At 38.6% G+C, this 19,468-nt stretch overlaps 2 protein-coding genes across 2 annotated transcripts; both read left to right on the top strand.

Moving 5' to 3' along the window:
• Positions 1-4,927: 4,927 nt before the first annotated feature.
• Positions 4,928-11,298, top strand: LOC106536475 (ubiquitin-conjugating enzyme E2 D2; the record flags this gene model as incomplete). The annotated part of the gene is given in 5 exon segments (XM_014033767.1): positions 4,928-4,959; positions 5,205-5,282; positions 5,460-5,565; positions 5,845-5,938; positions 10,008-11,298. Coding segments are annotated over 5 exon segments (356 nt in total), but the record flags the coding sequence as incomplete, so codon positions are not given.
• Positions 11,299-15,606: 4,308 nt separating this feature from the next.
• LOC106536476 (CDGSH iron-sulfur domain-containing protein 1) lies at positions 15,607-18,555 on the top strand. The gene is made up of 3 exons (XM_014033769.1): positions 15,607-15,851; positions 16,492-16,694; positions 18,204-18,555. Exons 1-3 carry the CDS (start codon positions 15,788-15,790, stop codon positions 18,291-18,293), a joined length of 357 nt encoding a protein of 118 aa, XP_013889223.1. The 5' UTR covers positions 15,607-15,787; the 3' UTR covers positions 18,294-18,555.
• The last annotated feature ends 913 nt before the right edge of the window (positions 18,556-19,468 follow it).

Here is a 19,468-nt window from a genome sequence, read left to right as displayed (position 1 = left end):
TCACTGGAGCATCCCGGTCAGAGGCAGGTTCAGATTTAAACACTGAACTAAAGAAGCAGGTCAGATAATTATTTAATCGGCTCTGATTAAACAACAACTTCCGATTGGATGTGCAAAATGTAGCATCCATGCTAGCTCTGTAAACAAACAAGCCGGCTGATGAGACGTCACGTCTTTTACTGTGCATGCGTGTCACATCAGTGCTGTGTTGCGTTCACGCAGGGGTCTGATGCAGGTCACATTTAAAATGTAATATGAACGTTCACACAAAAAGACCTGCAGTGTGAACGTAGCCATACTTTTCAACATGTCAGAACAGACTAACCTCGTCCTCGGTCCAAACAAAGCTTTGTATATTCACCATTTAGTATGTAACTGATTTTTGCTCCAGACTGGAGTATCTGCACACATGCGCGTCTCAGTGAAAGCTAAACATCACAGCGCCAGATAGTGGCCTGGCATGGAAACTACAGGAGTTTCAACAAGCACAGCATAACAGCGTAAACATGTAACGTACAGTCAGCACCGGAATTCTAGAGATTTTTCACTTGTAAACAAATAGGGTTGGGCATAATCGTATCGTGTGCAATTAATCGTCAGAATAACATTAATCGACTAATTTTTGGCACTTGATGATTAATACGATTAATGCCATCAGGCATTAATCGTCAAATTAATCGTTATCGACTAAATACCCCCAGTTTATCTTGATTAATTTTTTTGACAAAATTGCCCAGCCCTATAAACAAATTTTAACACAAAACCATTCCAGAGTCGATTTCTTTGTGGTCTTAATATAGAAACTTGCTGTTTGTTTTTTTTCAGGTGATCAGTCATTGATGCACCATTTGTAGTTAGGTAATTTAGTTTATTGGTATATACACCTTAAAGTTCTTTCGCTGTTTGGTTTTAAATTATCCCAAATCTTTATCCATTGTGCCATCAATTCAAGGCTTTTAATCATAAGCACATTGTGTGGTATTAATAACGGTTCTGTAAACCATCACCATTGAGCAAAATTTCAAGGCCAGTATTTTGGATTGGGGCTTTGCCTTTAACAGGTTATTCAGGTTACTCAAATTGAGCTCTGTAAACAAGCTGCCACAACCTGGTTTGCATCCAAACTGGACAAAATAAGCATTTTCTGTATGAGGGCTGAGGGAAGGTTTAAGAGGAACGACTGTCTCCTGTGGCATCCTGAAGAGGAATTTACTCAATTTATTTACATGGAATTTATTTATAAAAAATATGGTTGATATTGTTTGTTTAGATACTTCTTCCACACATGATCTATCTAGCTGAAAGTCTTTGATAAGTACAGGAGTAAGTAATTATAGATAATCAATGAGTGTGGTCAGTTTAAATAGGTGTTTTTACAGGACTTGGATGCATTTGAAGGAAGGACCAACATCATGGTACCACTATGCATATTTGTTGAAATATACACACTGACTTCACACGCATTTCCATGTAAAGTATATGGTATATGATGAGTACATTTTACTGAGAAACAGTAATGCTGCAGCAGACTGTAGGGGCAAGCTGATAGTTCTGTCTTCAATACCTGGGACCAAAATCCACAAAGTTATTTCTAGGGGTGTAATGATACATTGATCTATATCGATGTATCGATTTGAATGGTTCATGATTCAGTTATATTGAGGCAAAATGAAAATATCTATATCGTCATCATATGCTCAGTGTGAATTGATATCATAAGCCGACCTAACACAGTCGTTGTGTTATGGTGCGTTCACACCAAACGCGATTTCAGCGTCAGGAGCAGCAGGTTTACATGCAAAGTCTATGGTGGACGCGCTTCAAGCAACGTCGGGAAGTTCTGCGGCGCCTCAAGCGCGATTAGAGCAGCGCGATTTGAACGATTTGGACGATCTGAGCGTCGAACGCTCAGATCGTCCAAATCGCTGAAGTTGGGAAATCTGAACTTTTGCAGCTCGACGCGCAGCGTCAACCAATCAGAGAGACTCCACTGTGTGACGTAGCGACATATTTCCCGACGGGACAGTTTACTGAATGAGGTCCACTAACCTGAAACAGACGGAGCTCCTGCTCTTTAGCTAAAATGAGTGCTGCAGTCGTGTCCTGATCCGCAGCAATGCGTGACAGCGACTCATCAGACTGAAAAAAATAGTCCTGAAAGCAGCTGTGAGCCTCTTCTCTGAATTATCTGGTGAATTAATTATGAATTAATTATCTGATGAACGTGACACGTTCTGGCTGTCTGTAAATAAAGCAAAGCCACTTCCTCGTCCGACATTAAACGGAGCCCGACAGAGGAGGGAGGGGCGGGGCGGCTGTCGCCGTGCGGCGCTTCAACAACTGTCCTGCGTCTGACCTCAAAGTGCACAAGCTTCAGACTTCAGCGTTGGCTGCGATTTTGAAGCTGAAATCGCGTTTGGTGTGAACGCACCATCAGATGGACATATGATATTGCGTTATATCGATCGCAGACATGTGAATTGAATTGAATCAAAATCGTATTGTGACAGACTTTGTGTTATAGAGAAATATGGAATCGTCATCCAAACATATCGATGTAATATCTTATCGTGATAAAGCTGGAGATTTACACCCCTAGTTATTTCATGTTTGAACTCCAGCAGGTTACAGAACATACATTAAAGTATTTCACACATTGTACAGATTTTACTTTGTATTATTTTCTTAAAAAGTTTTCATAAAAATTGAAACATTTAAAACCATGTATTCACACATTTAGATGTGGTCATATTAATGCACTAATGCAGTGTTTCCCAAAGTTGGGGTCGGGACCCAAAGTGGGGTCCCGAAACATCAAGGTGGGGTCCTGAAAAGATTTTCTGAATTAATTACATTTTTGCCTTAGTTGTTACAAAGGAGTGAGGTTAGTTTATTTAAAATGGATAAATGTAGTATAAAAATATTGTTACTATGCCCATGTTTAGTTGGCCTAATGCAAATGTTTATCATCCAAAAATAGTTGTGGACACAGGTCTCTGCTACTGTTATTTTGTGGGTCAAAAGCTGAAAAGTTTGGGAACCACTGCACTTTGGTTCCCAAAGTTGGGCTTGGGACCCAATTATGGGTCATGAAGCACCTTGGATAATCTCCAGAAATCAATTTAAAGGGTAATAAAATAATTGCTGATGTAATATTTTCCCTATAATTATTACAAAAACACAAAATAAGTAAAAGTAAGTATTTATATTTTTGTATAAGCTGTTTAGATTGTCAAAAAGCCTGTGTTTTTAGGGTTATAAACGAAATTCATGTACTCAGACCAGTAATATTTGGGGTCACAAGTTTTTTCCATGGATGTTTTGTGGGTCAGAAGACAAAAAGTTTGGGAACCACTGCACTAATGCATATGGACACTATCCTTATACATTGTTTCTTTGGTATGCTTGTTTGTCTTTGTGTCTATGGTGTATAATGATGTGATTGTGATGCTGTAATTCTGAGTGTTTTATGTGCTGCAGAACAGGAACCTGCTGTAAAACAGCAATTATGCTGAGTCAGGCTTGATTTTTAGTAATCTTTTCCTGTTAAATCAATAAATCAAATCAATAAAACCTTTGTTTTCAAAGAAAAGGTTTTTTGTATTCATCTTCTTGGAAATCCAGTTGCTTATATATAAGCCTGATAGGAAATGAGCACTTATCTGTAAGCTGTTACAACCTCAGTTTTGTTGCCAGCAGGGTTTTGGCTTTAAACATTTGTAAATTTTAGTTTTGTATTTAAAACGCTTTGTGCAGCACTTTGGTAACTGAGGTTTTTAAATGTGCTGAATAAGTAAACTTGGACCCAATTACAACCATTTAAATGGGTTTTAAAACAGTATTAAATAGTCAGATGTACCTGCTATACAATAAATAAAATCAGAAATTCTGTTGAATTGGATTTAGGATATATTTATTTTATATATATTTATATTTGTGGGGAGGAACCACCTAAAAAAAATCTTTGTAAATTTGACAACTCAGGTCAGACATAGTAAGTGTTAAATAAACTCACCAAGATTTACACTTTCTCATATTTAATATTTGGGCCTTGTGGCTCATCTGTGACACGTTCAGACAACTAAAACTGCACCGCGAGAGAAATCTGTAACAGTGCTGCTTCATTCGTCATTTCCTGCCACCAAACTTCAAAAAGACCACTTTACAGTCAGCTACAACAGTGTTTTCTTTGTGTTGTGTAATTGCTGTTTTTTATTTTCCTAAGAGACATTTGTTCACAACAGGGCGCTGAAGTAGAGTTTTACTTTTATTTGATCTTTTTACTTGACCATACAAATAATACAAATGATGTAGAATAGTTACTGGAGTAACTATGAAAGGGCTTGCCAGTTAAAATTAAGCTTTGAGTTTATTATTGGAGATCAACTGTCATCAATAACCACACCAAAATTCATTCAGAATTTCTCCAAGCCCGTTCTTGGTTATTTGTGTGTATCATGATTTAGGACAAAGTTGTTTGCTAAGAAATCATTTTAAGCCAGAGAGCTCTCCACTCTAAGTCACGTGACCCAGAGTGTGGCAGTTATTGTTTTTTTTATTTGTTTGTTTGTTTGTTTGTTTTGTTTTTTTCAGTTGAAAGTTGAGTTCATTGTATTTCTGAGGTTTTGTTTGACTGCAGGTTTTTGCAATGTACTTTATCACTAAAATTAATGGCACACATCTCAAGACCAAGTTGGTCGTTTTGATGTAACGTTTGTAGAGGTGCATGTTGCCATTAATGTCCAACTATAAAAAAGATATAAAGTTAATTTTCTGAGGTGGATAATAGATGCCTCCATTCAAATGAATGTCAGTTTATTTGCATTGGCAAGCCCTAATAAGACCATTTCACATAACATCATTTGTTTATTTTTCTTTAGCACATATTAAAATGCTTGTTTTAATCACATTTTTCTGTTTGTTTCAGTGTTTCACTGGCAAGCAACAATAATGGGACCTGTAAGTACTGACACTGTCAAATGTTCACTTTGATCTTTTTCTTTTTTTTATTAGATTTAAATCATAACTAACCATTATTTTACCTGAGTGTCTTCAGATATAAAGTTTTTCTTTCCTCATTTTAGATGAGAAGAATCAGCATTTATCAGCTAAAAGTGTTTTGTTTACTACATCCTCCCAGGTTAATATTGTTCTGAACTTGTCAAAGCTTTGAGTGCCAAACCGGCTCTGTTTCTCTGCACTAGAATGACAGTCCTTACCAGAGTGGGGTTTTCTTCTTGACCATACACTTCCCAACAGATTACCCTTTCAAACCGCCAAAGGTAAGCATACATGCAAAAGTAGATTTAGAAATGCAACACATGCAGTGTAACAGTGAGCCACATTGTGTTCCTCCTGCCTGTTAAACTTTTTCACTTTGTTCAGTTTCATTTTATGCTGCTGCTAGACCCTCCTTCAAGTGCCTACTTTGATCCCCCCCCCTTTTTTTATGCTTCCAGGTTGCATTTACCACAAGAATCTACCATCCAAATATCAACAGCAACGGCAGCATTTGTCTTGACATTCTGCGATCACAGTGGTCTCCGGCTCTCACCATCTCCAAAGGTAAACTGCTTCTTCTATCTGCTCCAGACAACAACAAATAAATTGTTGTTTTAATAAACAAAATTTAGAACTGGCAGAAAATGTTTGTTACAATGTTTCTTTACTACAAATAGCTACTGCAGGTACAGCTCTCTTGCTGAGCTTCTCCTGCTTGTATTAGTAGCAGTTTTATATTTGTGACAATTGTCCAGCCTTGTTAGCATCACAGGGCTGTTCACTGGAAATATAATGTTGTTTTGTATTTATGAAAATCTTAACCTTTGTGCACGGTGTTTTTAGTTCTCCTGTCTATCTGCTCCCTGCTGTGTGACCCGAACCCGGACGACCCCTTAGTACCCGAGATCGCCCGCATCTACAAGACTGACAGGGAAAAGTAGGTTGTTTCCTGACTTTCCCAATGATGATGAAAATGCACCTCTAAAAGTTAACTTAAAATGTCTCCAAACCTTGACTTTATCATTCTTTGTTACGTATTCATTACTGGTCAGTTCCAGTTAGTGATTAATGCCAATAAAATGGGGATTAAAGAATAAAAAATCCTAATTTTCTTTCAAACTTTTTTATTAATCTGATGTTTTCATGTTTGAGTGAGCAGGTGGTTTTTTTAATTTAAAAAACAATTGAAATATTTTTATCTTAAATCCATTGTTTTGTGTTAGCAGGTGAGTACAAAGACATGGGCATGAGCATTTATTTTTATAAATAAAAACAATGAAAACTACAGAGCCCGCGAGAGGACATAGGATTTTTTTCTTTTGCGTTCCCACGCAATACTATTGCATTACCTCTAGCCTTGCAAAACTTTTTTTGTTACCTCGCAAACATTTGCATTCCCACACAAAAGTTTGTTTTGTATTACCTGAACTAAATCAGACTTTTTTTTAAATATCTGGTTACCTAAACAGGATGTGACACCACAAGTTCGTGAAATTGACATTGATGTTGCGTGACTACACTTTGGCAAAATATTGGTATATTACATACAGTGGGTAAAATAAGTATTGAACACGTCACCATTTTTCTCAGTAAATATATTACTAGAGGTGCTAATGACATGAAATTTTCACCAGATGTCTGTAACAACCCAAGTGATCCATACATACAAAGAAATCAAACCATAAATGTCCAGAAATGAAGTTATTTGTAATAATGTGGAATGGYACAGGGAAAAAGTATTGAACACATGAAGAAAGGGAGGTGTAAAAAAGGCATGGAAAGCCATGACACCAGCTGAACTCTCTCAGTAATTAGAAAGCAAGCCTGCCCCTTGTCAGTGCAADTTAATATCAGCTGGTTCAGTCCAAAATGATGGCCAGGTATCACACAAGAACCATCTGATGATGGGTAAAAGTAAAGAGCTCTCTCAAGACCTTCACACCTTATTGTTGCAAAGCATAATGATGGCATCGGTTACAGAAGAATGTCTAAACTTCTGAAGGTTCCAGTGAGCACTGTTGGGGCCATAATTCAGAAGTGGAAAGAACATTATTTCACCATAAACCGACCACGACCAGGTGCTCCTCACAAGATTTCTGACAGAGGAGTGAAARGAATTATCAGAAGAGTTGTCCAAGAGCCAAGGACCACTTGTGGAGAGCTTCAGAAAGACATGGAATTAGCAGGTACGTTTGTTTCAAAGAAAACAATAAGTAATGCACTGAACCACCATGGCCTGTATGCACGCTCACCACGCAAGACTCCACTGCTGAAGAAACAGCATGTTGAAGCTCCTTTAAAGTTTGCTGCACAACATTTAAACAAGCCTGTGTAATACTGGGAGAATATAGTCTGGTCAGATGAGACCAACATTGAACTGTTTGGATGCCAGAATACACATCATGTTTGGAGGTCAAATGGCACTGCACATCAGCCCAAAAACACCATACCAACAGTGAAGTTTGGAGGTGGGAACATCATGGTGTGGGGCTGTTTTTCAGCATATGGTACTGGCAATGACCCCAAATAAGACAATGAGCCCAAACACAAAGCCAAGGAAACTCTCAGTTGGTTTCAGAGAAAGAAACTAAAGCTGCTGGAATGGCCCAGCCAATCACCTGACCTGAATCCAACAGAAAATCTATGGAAAGAACTAAAGATCAGAGTTCATAGAAGAGGTCCACGAAACCTTCAAGATTTGAAGACTGTTTGTGTGGAAGAATGGGCCAAAATCACACCTGAGCAATGCATGCCACTAGTTTCTCCATACAGGAGTCGTCTTGAAGCTGTCATTGACAACAAAGGCTTTTGTACAAAGTATTAGATAAATTTCAGTAAGCGTGTTCAATACTTTTTCCCTGTGCCATTCCACATTATTACAAATAACTTCATTTCTGGACATTTATGGTTTGATTTCTTTGTATGTATGGATCACTTGGGTTGTTACCAACATCTGGTGAAAATTTCATGTCATTAGCACCTCTAGTAATATATTTACTGAGAAAAATGGTGACGTGTCCAATACTTATTTTACCTGCTGTACTTCTATGCGTGGCTGTGGGATATATTCATTCTGAAGCTGAATTAAATTGTGAGCAGGTGAATTTGTTAATAAACCGACAGGCACAACAGTGATAAACAACTTGCAAGGGAACGCAAAAGGTACTGTGAAGTACAATTATAGTGTTGCGTGGGAACGCAAAAGAAGAAAAAATCCCCCATGCCCCTTTGCTGGCACTGTAGAAAAGGGGTTCTCAAGCCATTTGGGTCTGGGAGCCACTTACAAGGGCGAAACAAATTCCAGGGACCCCCTCATAAACCAAAGGCTGTTTCTAAAAATTATTTATTGTCATTTCAACCCCTAAATGCCATGGGAATATATATTTTTATTAAGTTTATTATGTTTGTTTTATTAGTTCATTGTTCATGCATTTTTAAAAACAAAAACCAAATTAACATTTTAATAAAAAATTTTGAGGACCCACAAGATACACCTCTTGCAGACCCCTGGGGGTCCAGGGACCCCAGTTTGAGAACCTATTCTGTAGAAAACACCAGAAATTATATTAAAGCATGTTTTTTTGCTACAGAGTAAAAATCCTGAGGTTCTTCCCGCAGTATCAGAATGTTGCCATCTTTAACGTGAAGTTTTGGGTTTTTCTCAGTATTTTGAATTAAAACTGTATTTTTGTTGTAATACTTGAGTTATAATTTAGTTGTGGTTGTAGGGAAGACCGGGGACAGTTGCAACATTGTCTGGGGGTGGTTACAACATATTATTAATACAATATACTGTATTTCACTTTAAATAAAAGTTTTATTATTTTTATATTTATATTATTTCAAAATTTATAAGAACTGAGAGTTATAATGATATTACAGTGTTATTTATTTATTCTTTTTGATCAAATGATGGATATAGATTAGCCTTGATGAGTAGACCTTATATACAGATGTCAAAGACTCTAATTGATATAAAGTACAGTTGACTTTTAGAGATAAGGATAACAGAACAATTTGTGAGACATTTAACTTTTGTTTTGTCTATTGTCACTGTACGCCTACATTATGTAACATTTACATTAAATAAACTGGGATTTTAAAACCATTGTTGAAAACAACAACTGAAGAAAATACATCTTAAACACTTTTATGTTTTAAACTATAAAATTGTCATAAATGTCCAATACCCTTTTAAGTGTAAACTTAATTTCAACATCTTAATGTCATCTGTTTGTGCTCTGTTTTTAAATGTATTTATCATATGGGGACAGTTACAACAACTGTTGCAACTGTCCCCCTTCCTGTCAGCCATGATAAAACCTCATGTGTTAGCTAAATAAGCTCATCTGGATACATGTTAACTAGATTAGTTAAAAGTCAACATATCACTTGTTTATAACATATAAGTTTGAGCTGGATCACAAAAACAGTGACAACAGTAGAACAAAAATAAAGCTAGGCAAAAAAAAAATACTTTGGAACCTTAAATACAGCATTTTTTCCCAAATAAATCCTGGAGCAGTTTTTGAAACTCTTTACTTTGTCTTTGCAAGGTGGGGCATCTAACCGAGCATGCACAGTGTGAGTGTCATCACTCTAGCTTTGGAGAAAAAGTTATGTGTTGCAACAGTCCTGCTTTTGTCCTCAGTCTCCCCTACTCCACTAAATATACAGTAAATTTAGTGAACAGTAAAATGGAGTTTTAGTTTGCTTGTTCTGGCATCATTCTAGTAAGAAACCTTGAACATCTTGTGGGTACAGTATTTAATGTACCCACTCTTATTTAATCACATTAATACATAAGTATTTTTAGGACCAGACAAATTTTAAAACTCTTCTGGGGGACTGAATGTTTTGTTCTAATCAAATTGAGACGGCAGTCTCAACATTTTGTCGTTCATGTTGAATTATAACTCAAACATTCGCGACATGTTTAGCTCCACACAGTTAATCCAACAACAGCTCAGACTGATCTCCTTTCCTCTCTTTCTTTCTGTTCACAGATACAACAAAATAGCTCGGGAATGGACACAAAAGTATGCAATGTAGTTGCAGCGGGGGAGAAACATGGCCAACCACCTCTACGACATACGGCTAGTGGAGATTCAGATGTAAAGAGAAAACAAAACACAACAAAAACCATACAAACAAATGAAAAGTTTAAATCAAGATCTTGTTGGTTTCCATTGGAGTGCTTTCTTTGAGCCACGCCTCCCCTCCACCAGAGTACCTGTAAATCTCCCTCTGCCCCACCTCCCTCTGATCTCTCCCTTTTTGTCTCCTCCCTCTGTTTAAACCCCTCCCCCCGCCTCTCAGATCACCTGCCCATCCTCCGGTGTACATATTGTCAACTTTAAAGTTATAAAACTGTTTCTCCTTGATCCACCACCCTCTTCTGGTCACGTTTGTTTAGCTTTGGCTCCATTTTTTTTCCATCCAAGCAGGCTGGGCTGTCACCAACTCACAGTGATCCTCTTGTTTTTTTCCACCCCTGCATCCTCACCCATCATAAAGAAAACCATTCCTTCAAGCATCTGTAAACCTTTTGAGGGGACCCGTTTGTTTTTATTTTTTATTCCCATTGTTTTTAAGGGGAAGGGGGACTAAAGGATGGAGGGATGATTTTTACACTCTGCACTTGTTTTGTTGTCCTAATTTCCATCTGTAGAGGTGACGATTCCAGAAAGCAATTTTCACGTGAGTCAAAGGGGCACTCTGTATTTTTTAAACCATAAAAACTCATTAGTCGTTGCAGGCTGTGTAAAATGTAAAAAGGAATGCACATGGCCTTTTTTATTTTTGCGCTTCTGTTGGATTCTACAAAAGGACTTGAATTTATTAACACACCTCATACTTCTCATTCCTTCACCGCAAACTGTTTTTACCCATGTGGACCCCCCTGTACACACACTCACACACATGCACGCACGGCTGTAACCCCATGTCACTTCCACCACCTTTTCTTTATTTTCAAAGTGGAGGTTCTGGACCAGCTATTTAAGCAATTCATCTTTCTTAGTTTAACCTGTGTTTTTATGTCCTACCCCATTCTTTAGGTTGTTTTTTCCTCTTTTTTTTTTTTTTTTTTTTTTTTTTTTTTTTCCCCCCCCCCCCCCCCCCTCCTTTTTCCTTTTGCTATTGTCAAATTAGCGGCTAACATCTGAAAAGGCTATGGGACTGGCTTGGGGTCTGGGTGTGAGGAGAACCCACTCTTCTTGCACAAAACCTCTGTATATTGAATTACCTGAGAGGCTCGTTGAGCTTTGTGTGTTGATTAAACTGTGTAATAAAAACCTCCGACTCCCGTGTTGACTTATTTCCCGACCCGTTTAGAAGACATGAATGCATCGCCCAAAGTCGCCTCGCCTTCCTAACAATGTAAAGAAATGTGATAGTCTGGATACACCTGTTTACAACCGCATTTTAACACAGTTATCAGTTGGTCATTCTGTCACTGTACCTGCTCCACAACACATCTGATTTAAATAACTCCTTTATGTCATCAGGTTCTGTAGAAACTTAATCAGCTTAAAAAAATGTGTTGAAGCAGAGCAACATTTAAAACACAAAGCAGTTTGATGTGACAAATAGCCCATTTGATAAATGTAAAAATTGGGAAATATTGTAAAAGTAAAACCAAGCCTCAGGGAATTAAGAAAGATTCGAGTGGCTTTATGTGTTTTATGCTTTGGAAAAATCATTAAAAGAAGTTGAAATGATGCTGATATTAATCCTCAGTTAATTTGTTGCCCTCTATTGATGACAAGAACTACATGAATAGACAGTCATATGAAAAAGTTTGGGCAGCCTAGTTAATTTTCCTGATTTACCTTTATAAATCATTGATTGGATAAAAAAAATCTGTAAAATAGGGGACAAACGGTGATATTTGAGAAGTGAAACGAAGTTATTTACAGAAAGTGTGCAATAATTGGTTAAACAAAATTAGGCAGGTGCATAAATTTGGGCACCGTTGCTGTTTTATTGATTTCAAAACCTTTAGAAGTAATTATTGGAACTCAAATTTGGTTTGTTAAGTTCAGTGACCCTTGACCTCCATACACAGGTGACTCCAATTATGAGAAAGGGTATTTAAGGGAGGCAATTGTAAGTTATTCTCCTCTTTGCATCTTCTCTGAAGAGTGGGAGTCTGAAAACAACTTTCAAATGAGCTGAAAACAAAGGTTGTTCACCGTCATGGTTTAGGGGAAGGATACAGAAAGTTATTTCAGAGATTTCAGCTTTCAGTCTCCACTGTGAGAAACATTGTGAGAAAATGGAGGACCACAGGCACAGTTCAAGTCAAGGCTCCAAGTGGCAAACAAAGAAAAATCTGCAATAAACAGAAGTGAAGGATGTTGAACAGTCAGAGTCAACACACAGACCAGCACCAAAGACCTACAACCTCATCTTGCTGCTGATGGAGTCACTGTGCATTGTTCAACTATTCAGCACACTTTACACAAGGAGATGCTGTATGGGAGAGTGATGCAGAGGAAGCCTTTTCTCCGCCCACATCACAAACAGAGCCGCTTGAGGTTTGCTAAAGCACATTTGGACAAGCCAGCTTCATTTTGGAATAAGGTGCTGTGGACTGATGAAACTAAAACAGAGTTATTTGGGCAGAACAAGGGTTGTTATGCATGGATGAAAATAACACAGCACTCCAAGAAAAACACCTGCTAACTACAGTGAAATGTGGGGGTGGTTCCATCATGCTGTGGGGCTGTGTGGCCAGTACAGGGACTGGGAATCTTGTTAAAGTTGAGGGACACATGGATTCCAGTCAGCATCAGCAGATTCTGGAGACCAATGTCCAGGAATCAGTGACAAAGCTGAAGCTGCTGAAGCCGGGGCTGCATCTTCCAACAAGACAACCACCCTAAACACTGCTCAAAATCTACAGGCCTTCATGCAGAGGAACAAGTTCAACATTAGGTTAGGTTGTTTTTTTTTTTTTTTTGGTGCCCAATTTTATGCACCTGCCTAATTTAGTTTAGCCAATTATTGCACACTTTCTGTAAATCATATCAACTTCATTTCACTTCTCAAATATCACTGTGTTTGTCCCCTATGATATATTTAACTGATTTTTTCCAAACAATCAATGATTTACAAAGGTAAATCAGGAAAATTAACAAGGCTGCCCAAACTTTTTCATATGACTGTAGATATACGATTCCAAACATGGAGTTCTATACAACCGTGATCCTAATGAGGTTGGGATGTTGTGGTAAACAAAATCAGGATGCAATGATTTGCAAAACCTTTCCAACCTATATTCAAATACACTACAAAGACAAGATATTTAATGTTCCATCAAATACACTTGGTGTTTTTGCTATTATTCACTCATAATGAATTTGATGCCTGGAAAAATGTTCCAAAAAGAAGCTGGGACAGGGTCAACAAAAGGTTGGGTAAACTTGAGGAATGGTGATGGTTGGGTATAAAGAGAGCATCCCTGAAAGGCTCAATCATTACGAGCGATGATGGGGTGAGGTTCGCCACTTCGTGAGCAAATTGTCCAACAGATTAGGAGCATTGCTCAATGTATACATTATATACAAAGATTCAGAGAGTCTGGACAAATCTCTGCTAATAAGTAGCAAGGTTATAACCATCGCTGGTGGCTCTGCATTGAAAACTGACAGCATTCTGTAACAGATATTAGCACATGAGCTCAGGAACACTTCAGAAAACCATCATCATTGAACACCGTTCAGTTCAATTCAGTTTATTAATATAGCGCCAAGTCACAACATAAAGTACGTTGTCTCAGGGCACTGTACATAAAAAGGTCAATCTAAAGAAGAAACCAGCAGATTGTGTTGAATCACTTCATCACAGTCTCCCATCAAATGGTGGAGAGGAAAAACTCCCTGCTAATCAGGAAGAAACCTCCAGCAGAACCAGGCTCAGGACAGGAGACCATCTGCCTCGACAGGCTGGTTGAGGGACAGGAAAGAGACACAGGTAAACACAGAAGAACTGGTCCAGGACTGGTCCAGGTGCATCTTCTTCTGGAAAAGAGACAAAAAAGTCTAACTATAGGATTTATCAAAAAGGGAAGTCTTCAGTCTAATCTTAAAAGTAGACAGAGTGTCAGCCTCACGAACAGAAACTGGAAGTTGGTTCCACAAGAGAGGAGCTTGATAACTGAAAGCTCTGCCTCCCATCATCTCTACATCTACATGTGGAAGTTAAAACCATGCAAAGCCATATCAGAAACAGCTCCGGCTTCTCTGGATCCAAACTCATCTGAGATGGACTGACTCAAGGTGGAAAAGTGTCCTGTGGTCAGATGAGTCCATTTCAGGTTGTTTTTGGAAATCGTGGACATCGTGTCCTCCGGGCCAAAGAGGAAAAGCAGCTGAAGTTGTTCATCGAGCAAGAATGGAGAAGAATTCCACCAATAAACTTCAACACTGTCCTCAGGTCCCAAAACACTTATTGAGTGTTGTTAAAGGGAACATCAGTAAAATACGGTTTGTAGAAGAATAGTATTAAACTATGATTTCAAGTTGAACCAGACCTGGTGAGATTTTGATTTTAATCTTTTGTCTTAGTTTTGAAATAACACAAAAAAGGGGGTGAGATAAATCTCAAAATCGATCAAGTATTTTGTTTGAAACCCTGCAAACATGAAAGATTTTTATTTATTTATTTATTTTATAACGACTTCTACAGTATTTTGTTGTTGAGAAATACATATTTATTATTACATGGACATTTGCATATATTTTATTGAGATGAAATACAATTAATAAACCCAATAATTAAAACATGCAAGGCAGTCTGACATGAAAAACAATCAATTTCCTCATAAATTCAATGTAAATATTGCAAAAATATTTTCATAAACCTGTGATGAAGTGATTCAACACAATCTGCTGGCTTTAGATTGTTCTTTTTTTCATGTACACTGCCCTCTGTTATGACTTGGCACTATATAAATAAACTGAATTGAACTGATGAAAGATTAGAGAGGCTATGTGTTTTACAGTTTAGTAAAAATCTATAAAATGATCTTCATAAATCAAATCTGCTGATATTTGTCTTCAGTTAGTAAATTTGTCGCCCTCTGGCGGTGGCATAGCTACATGAATATATACTTGCGAGTTCAGATAAAGATGGTAAATGTATTTATATGTATATTTAGCGCATTTCTAACCAACCAGGCTTCTCAAAGCGCTTTTATACTGAAATATGCGCCTTCATTCACCCATTTATACAGATTCATTCGGTACTCTATTGTCTTTACAAAGCTAACTTTTAAAAATGGACTCATTTATTCCAGAACTTCAAACCAGACCAAGCGAGATCTTTTTCTCTTAGTTTTGAAATAATGGGCACAACTTCACACAAACAATAGGGTGAGCCAAATCTCAAAGTCGTTCAAGATGGCTATGTCAGTTAAAACCATTTTGTTTGAACGCCTTGAACGTGTTGTTTTTTTCTTCCCAATAACAATTACAGCATTTTACCGTTTCCGAATGCATGTAATATTACGTTGCTATTTGCAAATCTTTTAAAGGGGCGAAGTGCAAGATGTTTTCCTAATTATTTTTCGGTGGTCCGTTTTCAAACAGTGAATCGAGGCGAAGCCGGAAATACGGGGAGGGTAAACATCTTCCATCGCCATGATCTTTTCCTGACTGGACGCTGCTGCAGACCGGGACAGAGTTGTGAGAAGCTAACTCAGCTTTGACCTTGCTGCTTAGTGTTGTCAGCAAACAGCACACCGCCCAGAGAACACAAGACCACCCCAAGTTTAGGCGTTATGTCGCACTTGTCCGCTCCTCCGATGTCTGCGGTGCCCTCCTCGGGTTTCAGGTTAACCAAAGGTAAAGCTAAGAAGCTAACGATTAGCATGAAGCTAGCGTTATATCACGGGTGCCTTGCGCTTGTTGTGAAGGGCACATGTCCGCCTTCTGACGCTACAAGTGAACTTCTGGAGCACAGTGTTGTCCGTAAACTTGCATAAACAAACTTTAACAGTAATAATAATATATTTGGAACAAAATGGCACTTAATTTGCTGCACTTTAAGTAGCAGTGCTCTGAGCTCTGTTGTGTTAGCATCTTTGGACGGTCACAGGTAGTGTCAGACTGTCAGTCAGCTCCAGATATATTTAAGAGTCAAACAGTTCAAACAAGCTGCTCCAGACTGAGAGCAAGGCCTCAAGTTCACTCCTGAGTCTGCAGCAAATCCCTTAAAAACAGTCAGCCTGTGTTAGTCTGAGCTTTTTACACTAGGCAGCTTTAGTTCATTATTAACTCTAAACTTGTTGTATAACATTATTAATTTCACCACAAAATAGTTTACTTTTTTTACAGTAGGGAAAATTTTCTTTTTCGTTTCTAATACATGTTATTTAGTGATTAGACTAATAAGTTAATCCAATAGTTGAACATTGTCTAACTAAGTGAAGTGTCTCAGAGTGAAGTGAACGGAGTAAAACAACCTGTGTGCATCTCTCCGCAGAGCATTTTCTGGTGGCTGTGCCCGTCGCGGTCGTTGCTGCAGCCGGAGGTTTCCTGGTCAGCCATTACCTGAGCCGCAAGTGCTGCAAGAAGAGCCAGGTGAACACGTGCGTGTGCAAAGACAGCCCCAAAGTTGTCCACAGCTTCGACATGGAGGACATCAGCACCAAGGCTGTGTACTGCCGCTGCTGGAAGTCCAAAAAGGTTCATTAGATTTCTGCATTTTTTTTTAGAAACGTTTACAGATTGTGTAAGGTGTTTTAAAGGAGACCAATTATGGGTCCTAGAAATGTTTTATGGTATGTCTGTGGGCTATCCAGACCATGTTCATTTAATTTAATGCACAAAATAATTCTCAGATAATAAAATTTCACATTTTCTAGTTCTGCCTGCTCTGACTTCTGTTCAGAAGAGCTGTTTATGTTAATGAGCTCTGTTGGTAACGCCCTCCAAAAATCTGTTGACATTAACTCCGCCCTCCAAAGCCAGCGTTTACGTTAGCATGGCTAATAATAGGGCTGCCACGATTAGTCGATTAATCGACGACTAATCGATTATTAAAATAATCGACGACAGATTGATTAATCGTTTCCTCTTTTTTTTTTTTATCTTTACTTTGTTTTTCTCTCCAAACTGCTTTGACACCTTCCACTGCCACATCTACCTTTCTGTCCTTGACACACATGCACAGTAGTGGTAACTGGGGTAGGCCGTGGACGTCACAAGACATTATACAGACAGGCTCTGGTATCATGGCTACCTGACAACAGAGCTCAAAGTGTGGGATCATTTTAAGAAAATGAAAGAGAAACCTGTGTAATATCTGCAGAGCAGAACTTGCCTTCCACAGCAATTATTTTTAGTTAGCATATAGCTAAAATCTAACCATGGTTATATAATAGTAGCTGCATTCTGGCTCGATGAGCTCTTTTATATATATATTATATATTTTATATATGTTTTATATTCAATTAGTGTATGATCCGATTAGTCGACTAATCGAAAAAATAATCTGTGATGAATCGATTAAAAAAATAATCGTTTGTGGCAGCCCTAGCTAATAATAGCAGAAGCTCCATTGTACAACCTGAGTCAGACCCAGAGGCAGAGTCGTGGTCCCAGCTTCTTTTTTTCCTCCCCCTCCTCTGCTCTGCGCTCACTCTGCATGCTGTTACCAGAGCAGGGAGCAGCAACGGTCGAAATACTTCAGAAAGTTGAACAAATAGGTTTTAACAAGGATTTAATAAGCTAAACAATAGAGGTACATGAGAAAACATGTTCATAACGAACAAAAATAAAAAAATATATATTAAATTTTGTTCGTGCCGCTCTCTGGTCCAACACTACCCATTGCCCTATTGGAGGTTTGTTGTAAAATGAGCTGCACATTACACAACAACACCGTGACTGCTTGTTATACTGAGGAGGTGGAGCTTCACCCGGGGTTTGCTAGGTAAGGGGCTGAACGCAGGTTCTGGTGGGTTGTCGTACGGCTTGTGACATCACAAAATGACAGAAGTATAAAACTTGTCGTTAATATACATTAAAAATACATTTACTTACAGTAAATATGCTCCTGGGTGCATTTTTTTTTTGGTCCTAGGACTGTTTTTTTAAGAAGTACATATCCAAAGTTGAGTTAAAAAACCTTTTAAAAAGTGAATTTTGCATAATAGGTCCCCTTTTTAAAGCGTCGTATCTCTCTTCCTGCAGTTTCCTTTCTGTGACGGTGCCCACACCAAGCACAACGAGGAAACCGGGGACAACGTCGGACCTCTCATCATCAAGAAGAAGGACGCCTAATGGAGCCGAGCAGAGAGCCTGGTCCTGTCCGACTGCGTCCCCGCCTATCATTCATTCATTCATTCATTCATTACTGTTGCAGTGTGACACAGACCGCTGCCTGGTGACCCTGGAGCTGTCCCACATTCCAGTCCGTCCCACACTAACCCACCTATCTGTCAATCACAGCATCACCTCTGTGCAGACGTGTGTTTAACAGTCAGGTGTAGTGGAGGCATTTTGATCAAAATAATATGAGTTTTGTCCTGATGCATCTCAGTAATAATCAAAAAGAAAAAAATAGTATAGGTCTTCTGGACGGGTTCTTCTCTAAAGAAACGTTTCGTCTCTCCAAGAGACTTCTTCAGTCTGAGAGTTTCAGGGAAAATTCAGGCGAAAATTCACTGCGAAGCAGTGCTTAAAAGCCTGAATTTTCCCTGAAACTCTCAGACTGAAGACGTCCAGAAGATCTATACAATTTTTTTTTTCTTTTTAATATGAGTTTTGTTTGTTTTGATGTGATGATCTGATGTCTGGTGTCACCTGTGTGCCGTTTTTTTTTTTTTTTTTTAATTTTAATTTTTGTTTTTGCTGTGAACCAGGAAACACTAAATGTCTTCTCTCCCATACGTCAGATTAGTGTTTTCGCTTCAATTTAAGCCTTTAAATCAGAACAAATCACCAGGTTGAATGTTACATTGTTTCTGCTGCTCAGTAATATAATTTAAATTAGTCCTAAATGAACTAAGAATGAGTTTGAAAACTCAATCCTGCTGTTTTCTGGTAAAAACTCGTGTATGTAAAGCTTCCCGGTGTCACAGGGTTGAAGCTTTTTCATCATGCTGATGTGCTTTATTCACTCTGCTGTATATTAATAATAAACTTGACTGATTTGATTAGTTTTTATTTGTGTCTGCTGATCTGAGCGGTGTGTTTGTGGGTATTTAAACACTGCAGGTGTGTGTGTGTTGTGCTGCAGTGTCCAAACAAGCAGTGACCACTGGAAGCTGTATTGCCCGCTGACCACTAGAAGACGCTGTGTTTACACGGATGGTCCAGGCCCAGACCGTGTAGTACCGTGGGCCCCTGCTCCCACAGTGACACGCACGCACACACATACGCGGCTCGGCACGCACGAGGTGTCTGGCTGCGTGCCAGATGGAGCACGAGGACTCCTCAGAAGAGGTGGAGTGGAC

This window comes from Austrofundulus limnaeus, unplaced genomic scaffold (genome assembly GCF_001266775.1).
Source record: "Austrofundulus limnaeus strain Quisiro unplaced genomic scaffold, Austrofundulus_limnaeus-1.0 Scaffold1836, whole genome shotgun sequence".
Classification (NCBI taxonomy): Eukaryota; Metazoa; Chordata; class Actinopteri; order Cyprinodontiformes; family Rivulidae; genus Austrofundulus; species Austrofundulus limnaeus.
This window is presented reverse-complemented; position numbering and strand designations above follow the sequence as displayed.

Bases quoted from the DNA above. Each gene is read 5' to 3' on its own strand.
- LOC106536476 (XM_014033769.1), top strand. From the start codon at position 15,788: ATGTCGCACTTGTCCGCTCCTCCGATGTCTGCGGTGCCCTCCTCGGGT. The intron at 15,852-16,491 runs GTAAAGCTAAGA...ATCTCTCCGCAG, and splicing joins GGGTTTCAGGTTAACCAAAG to AGCATTTTCTGGTGGCTGTG. The intron at 16,695-18,203 runs GTTCATTAGATT...CTCTTCCTGCAG, and splicing joins GCTGCTGGAAGTCCAAAAAG to TTTCCTTTCTGTGACGGTGC.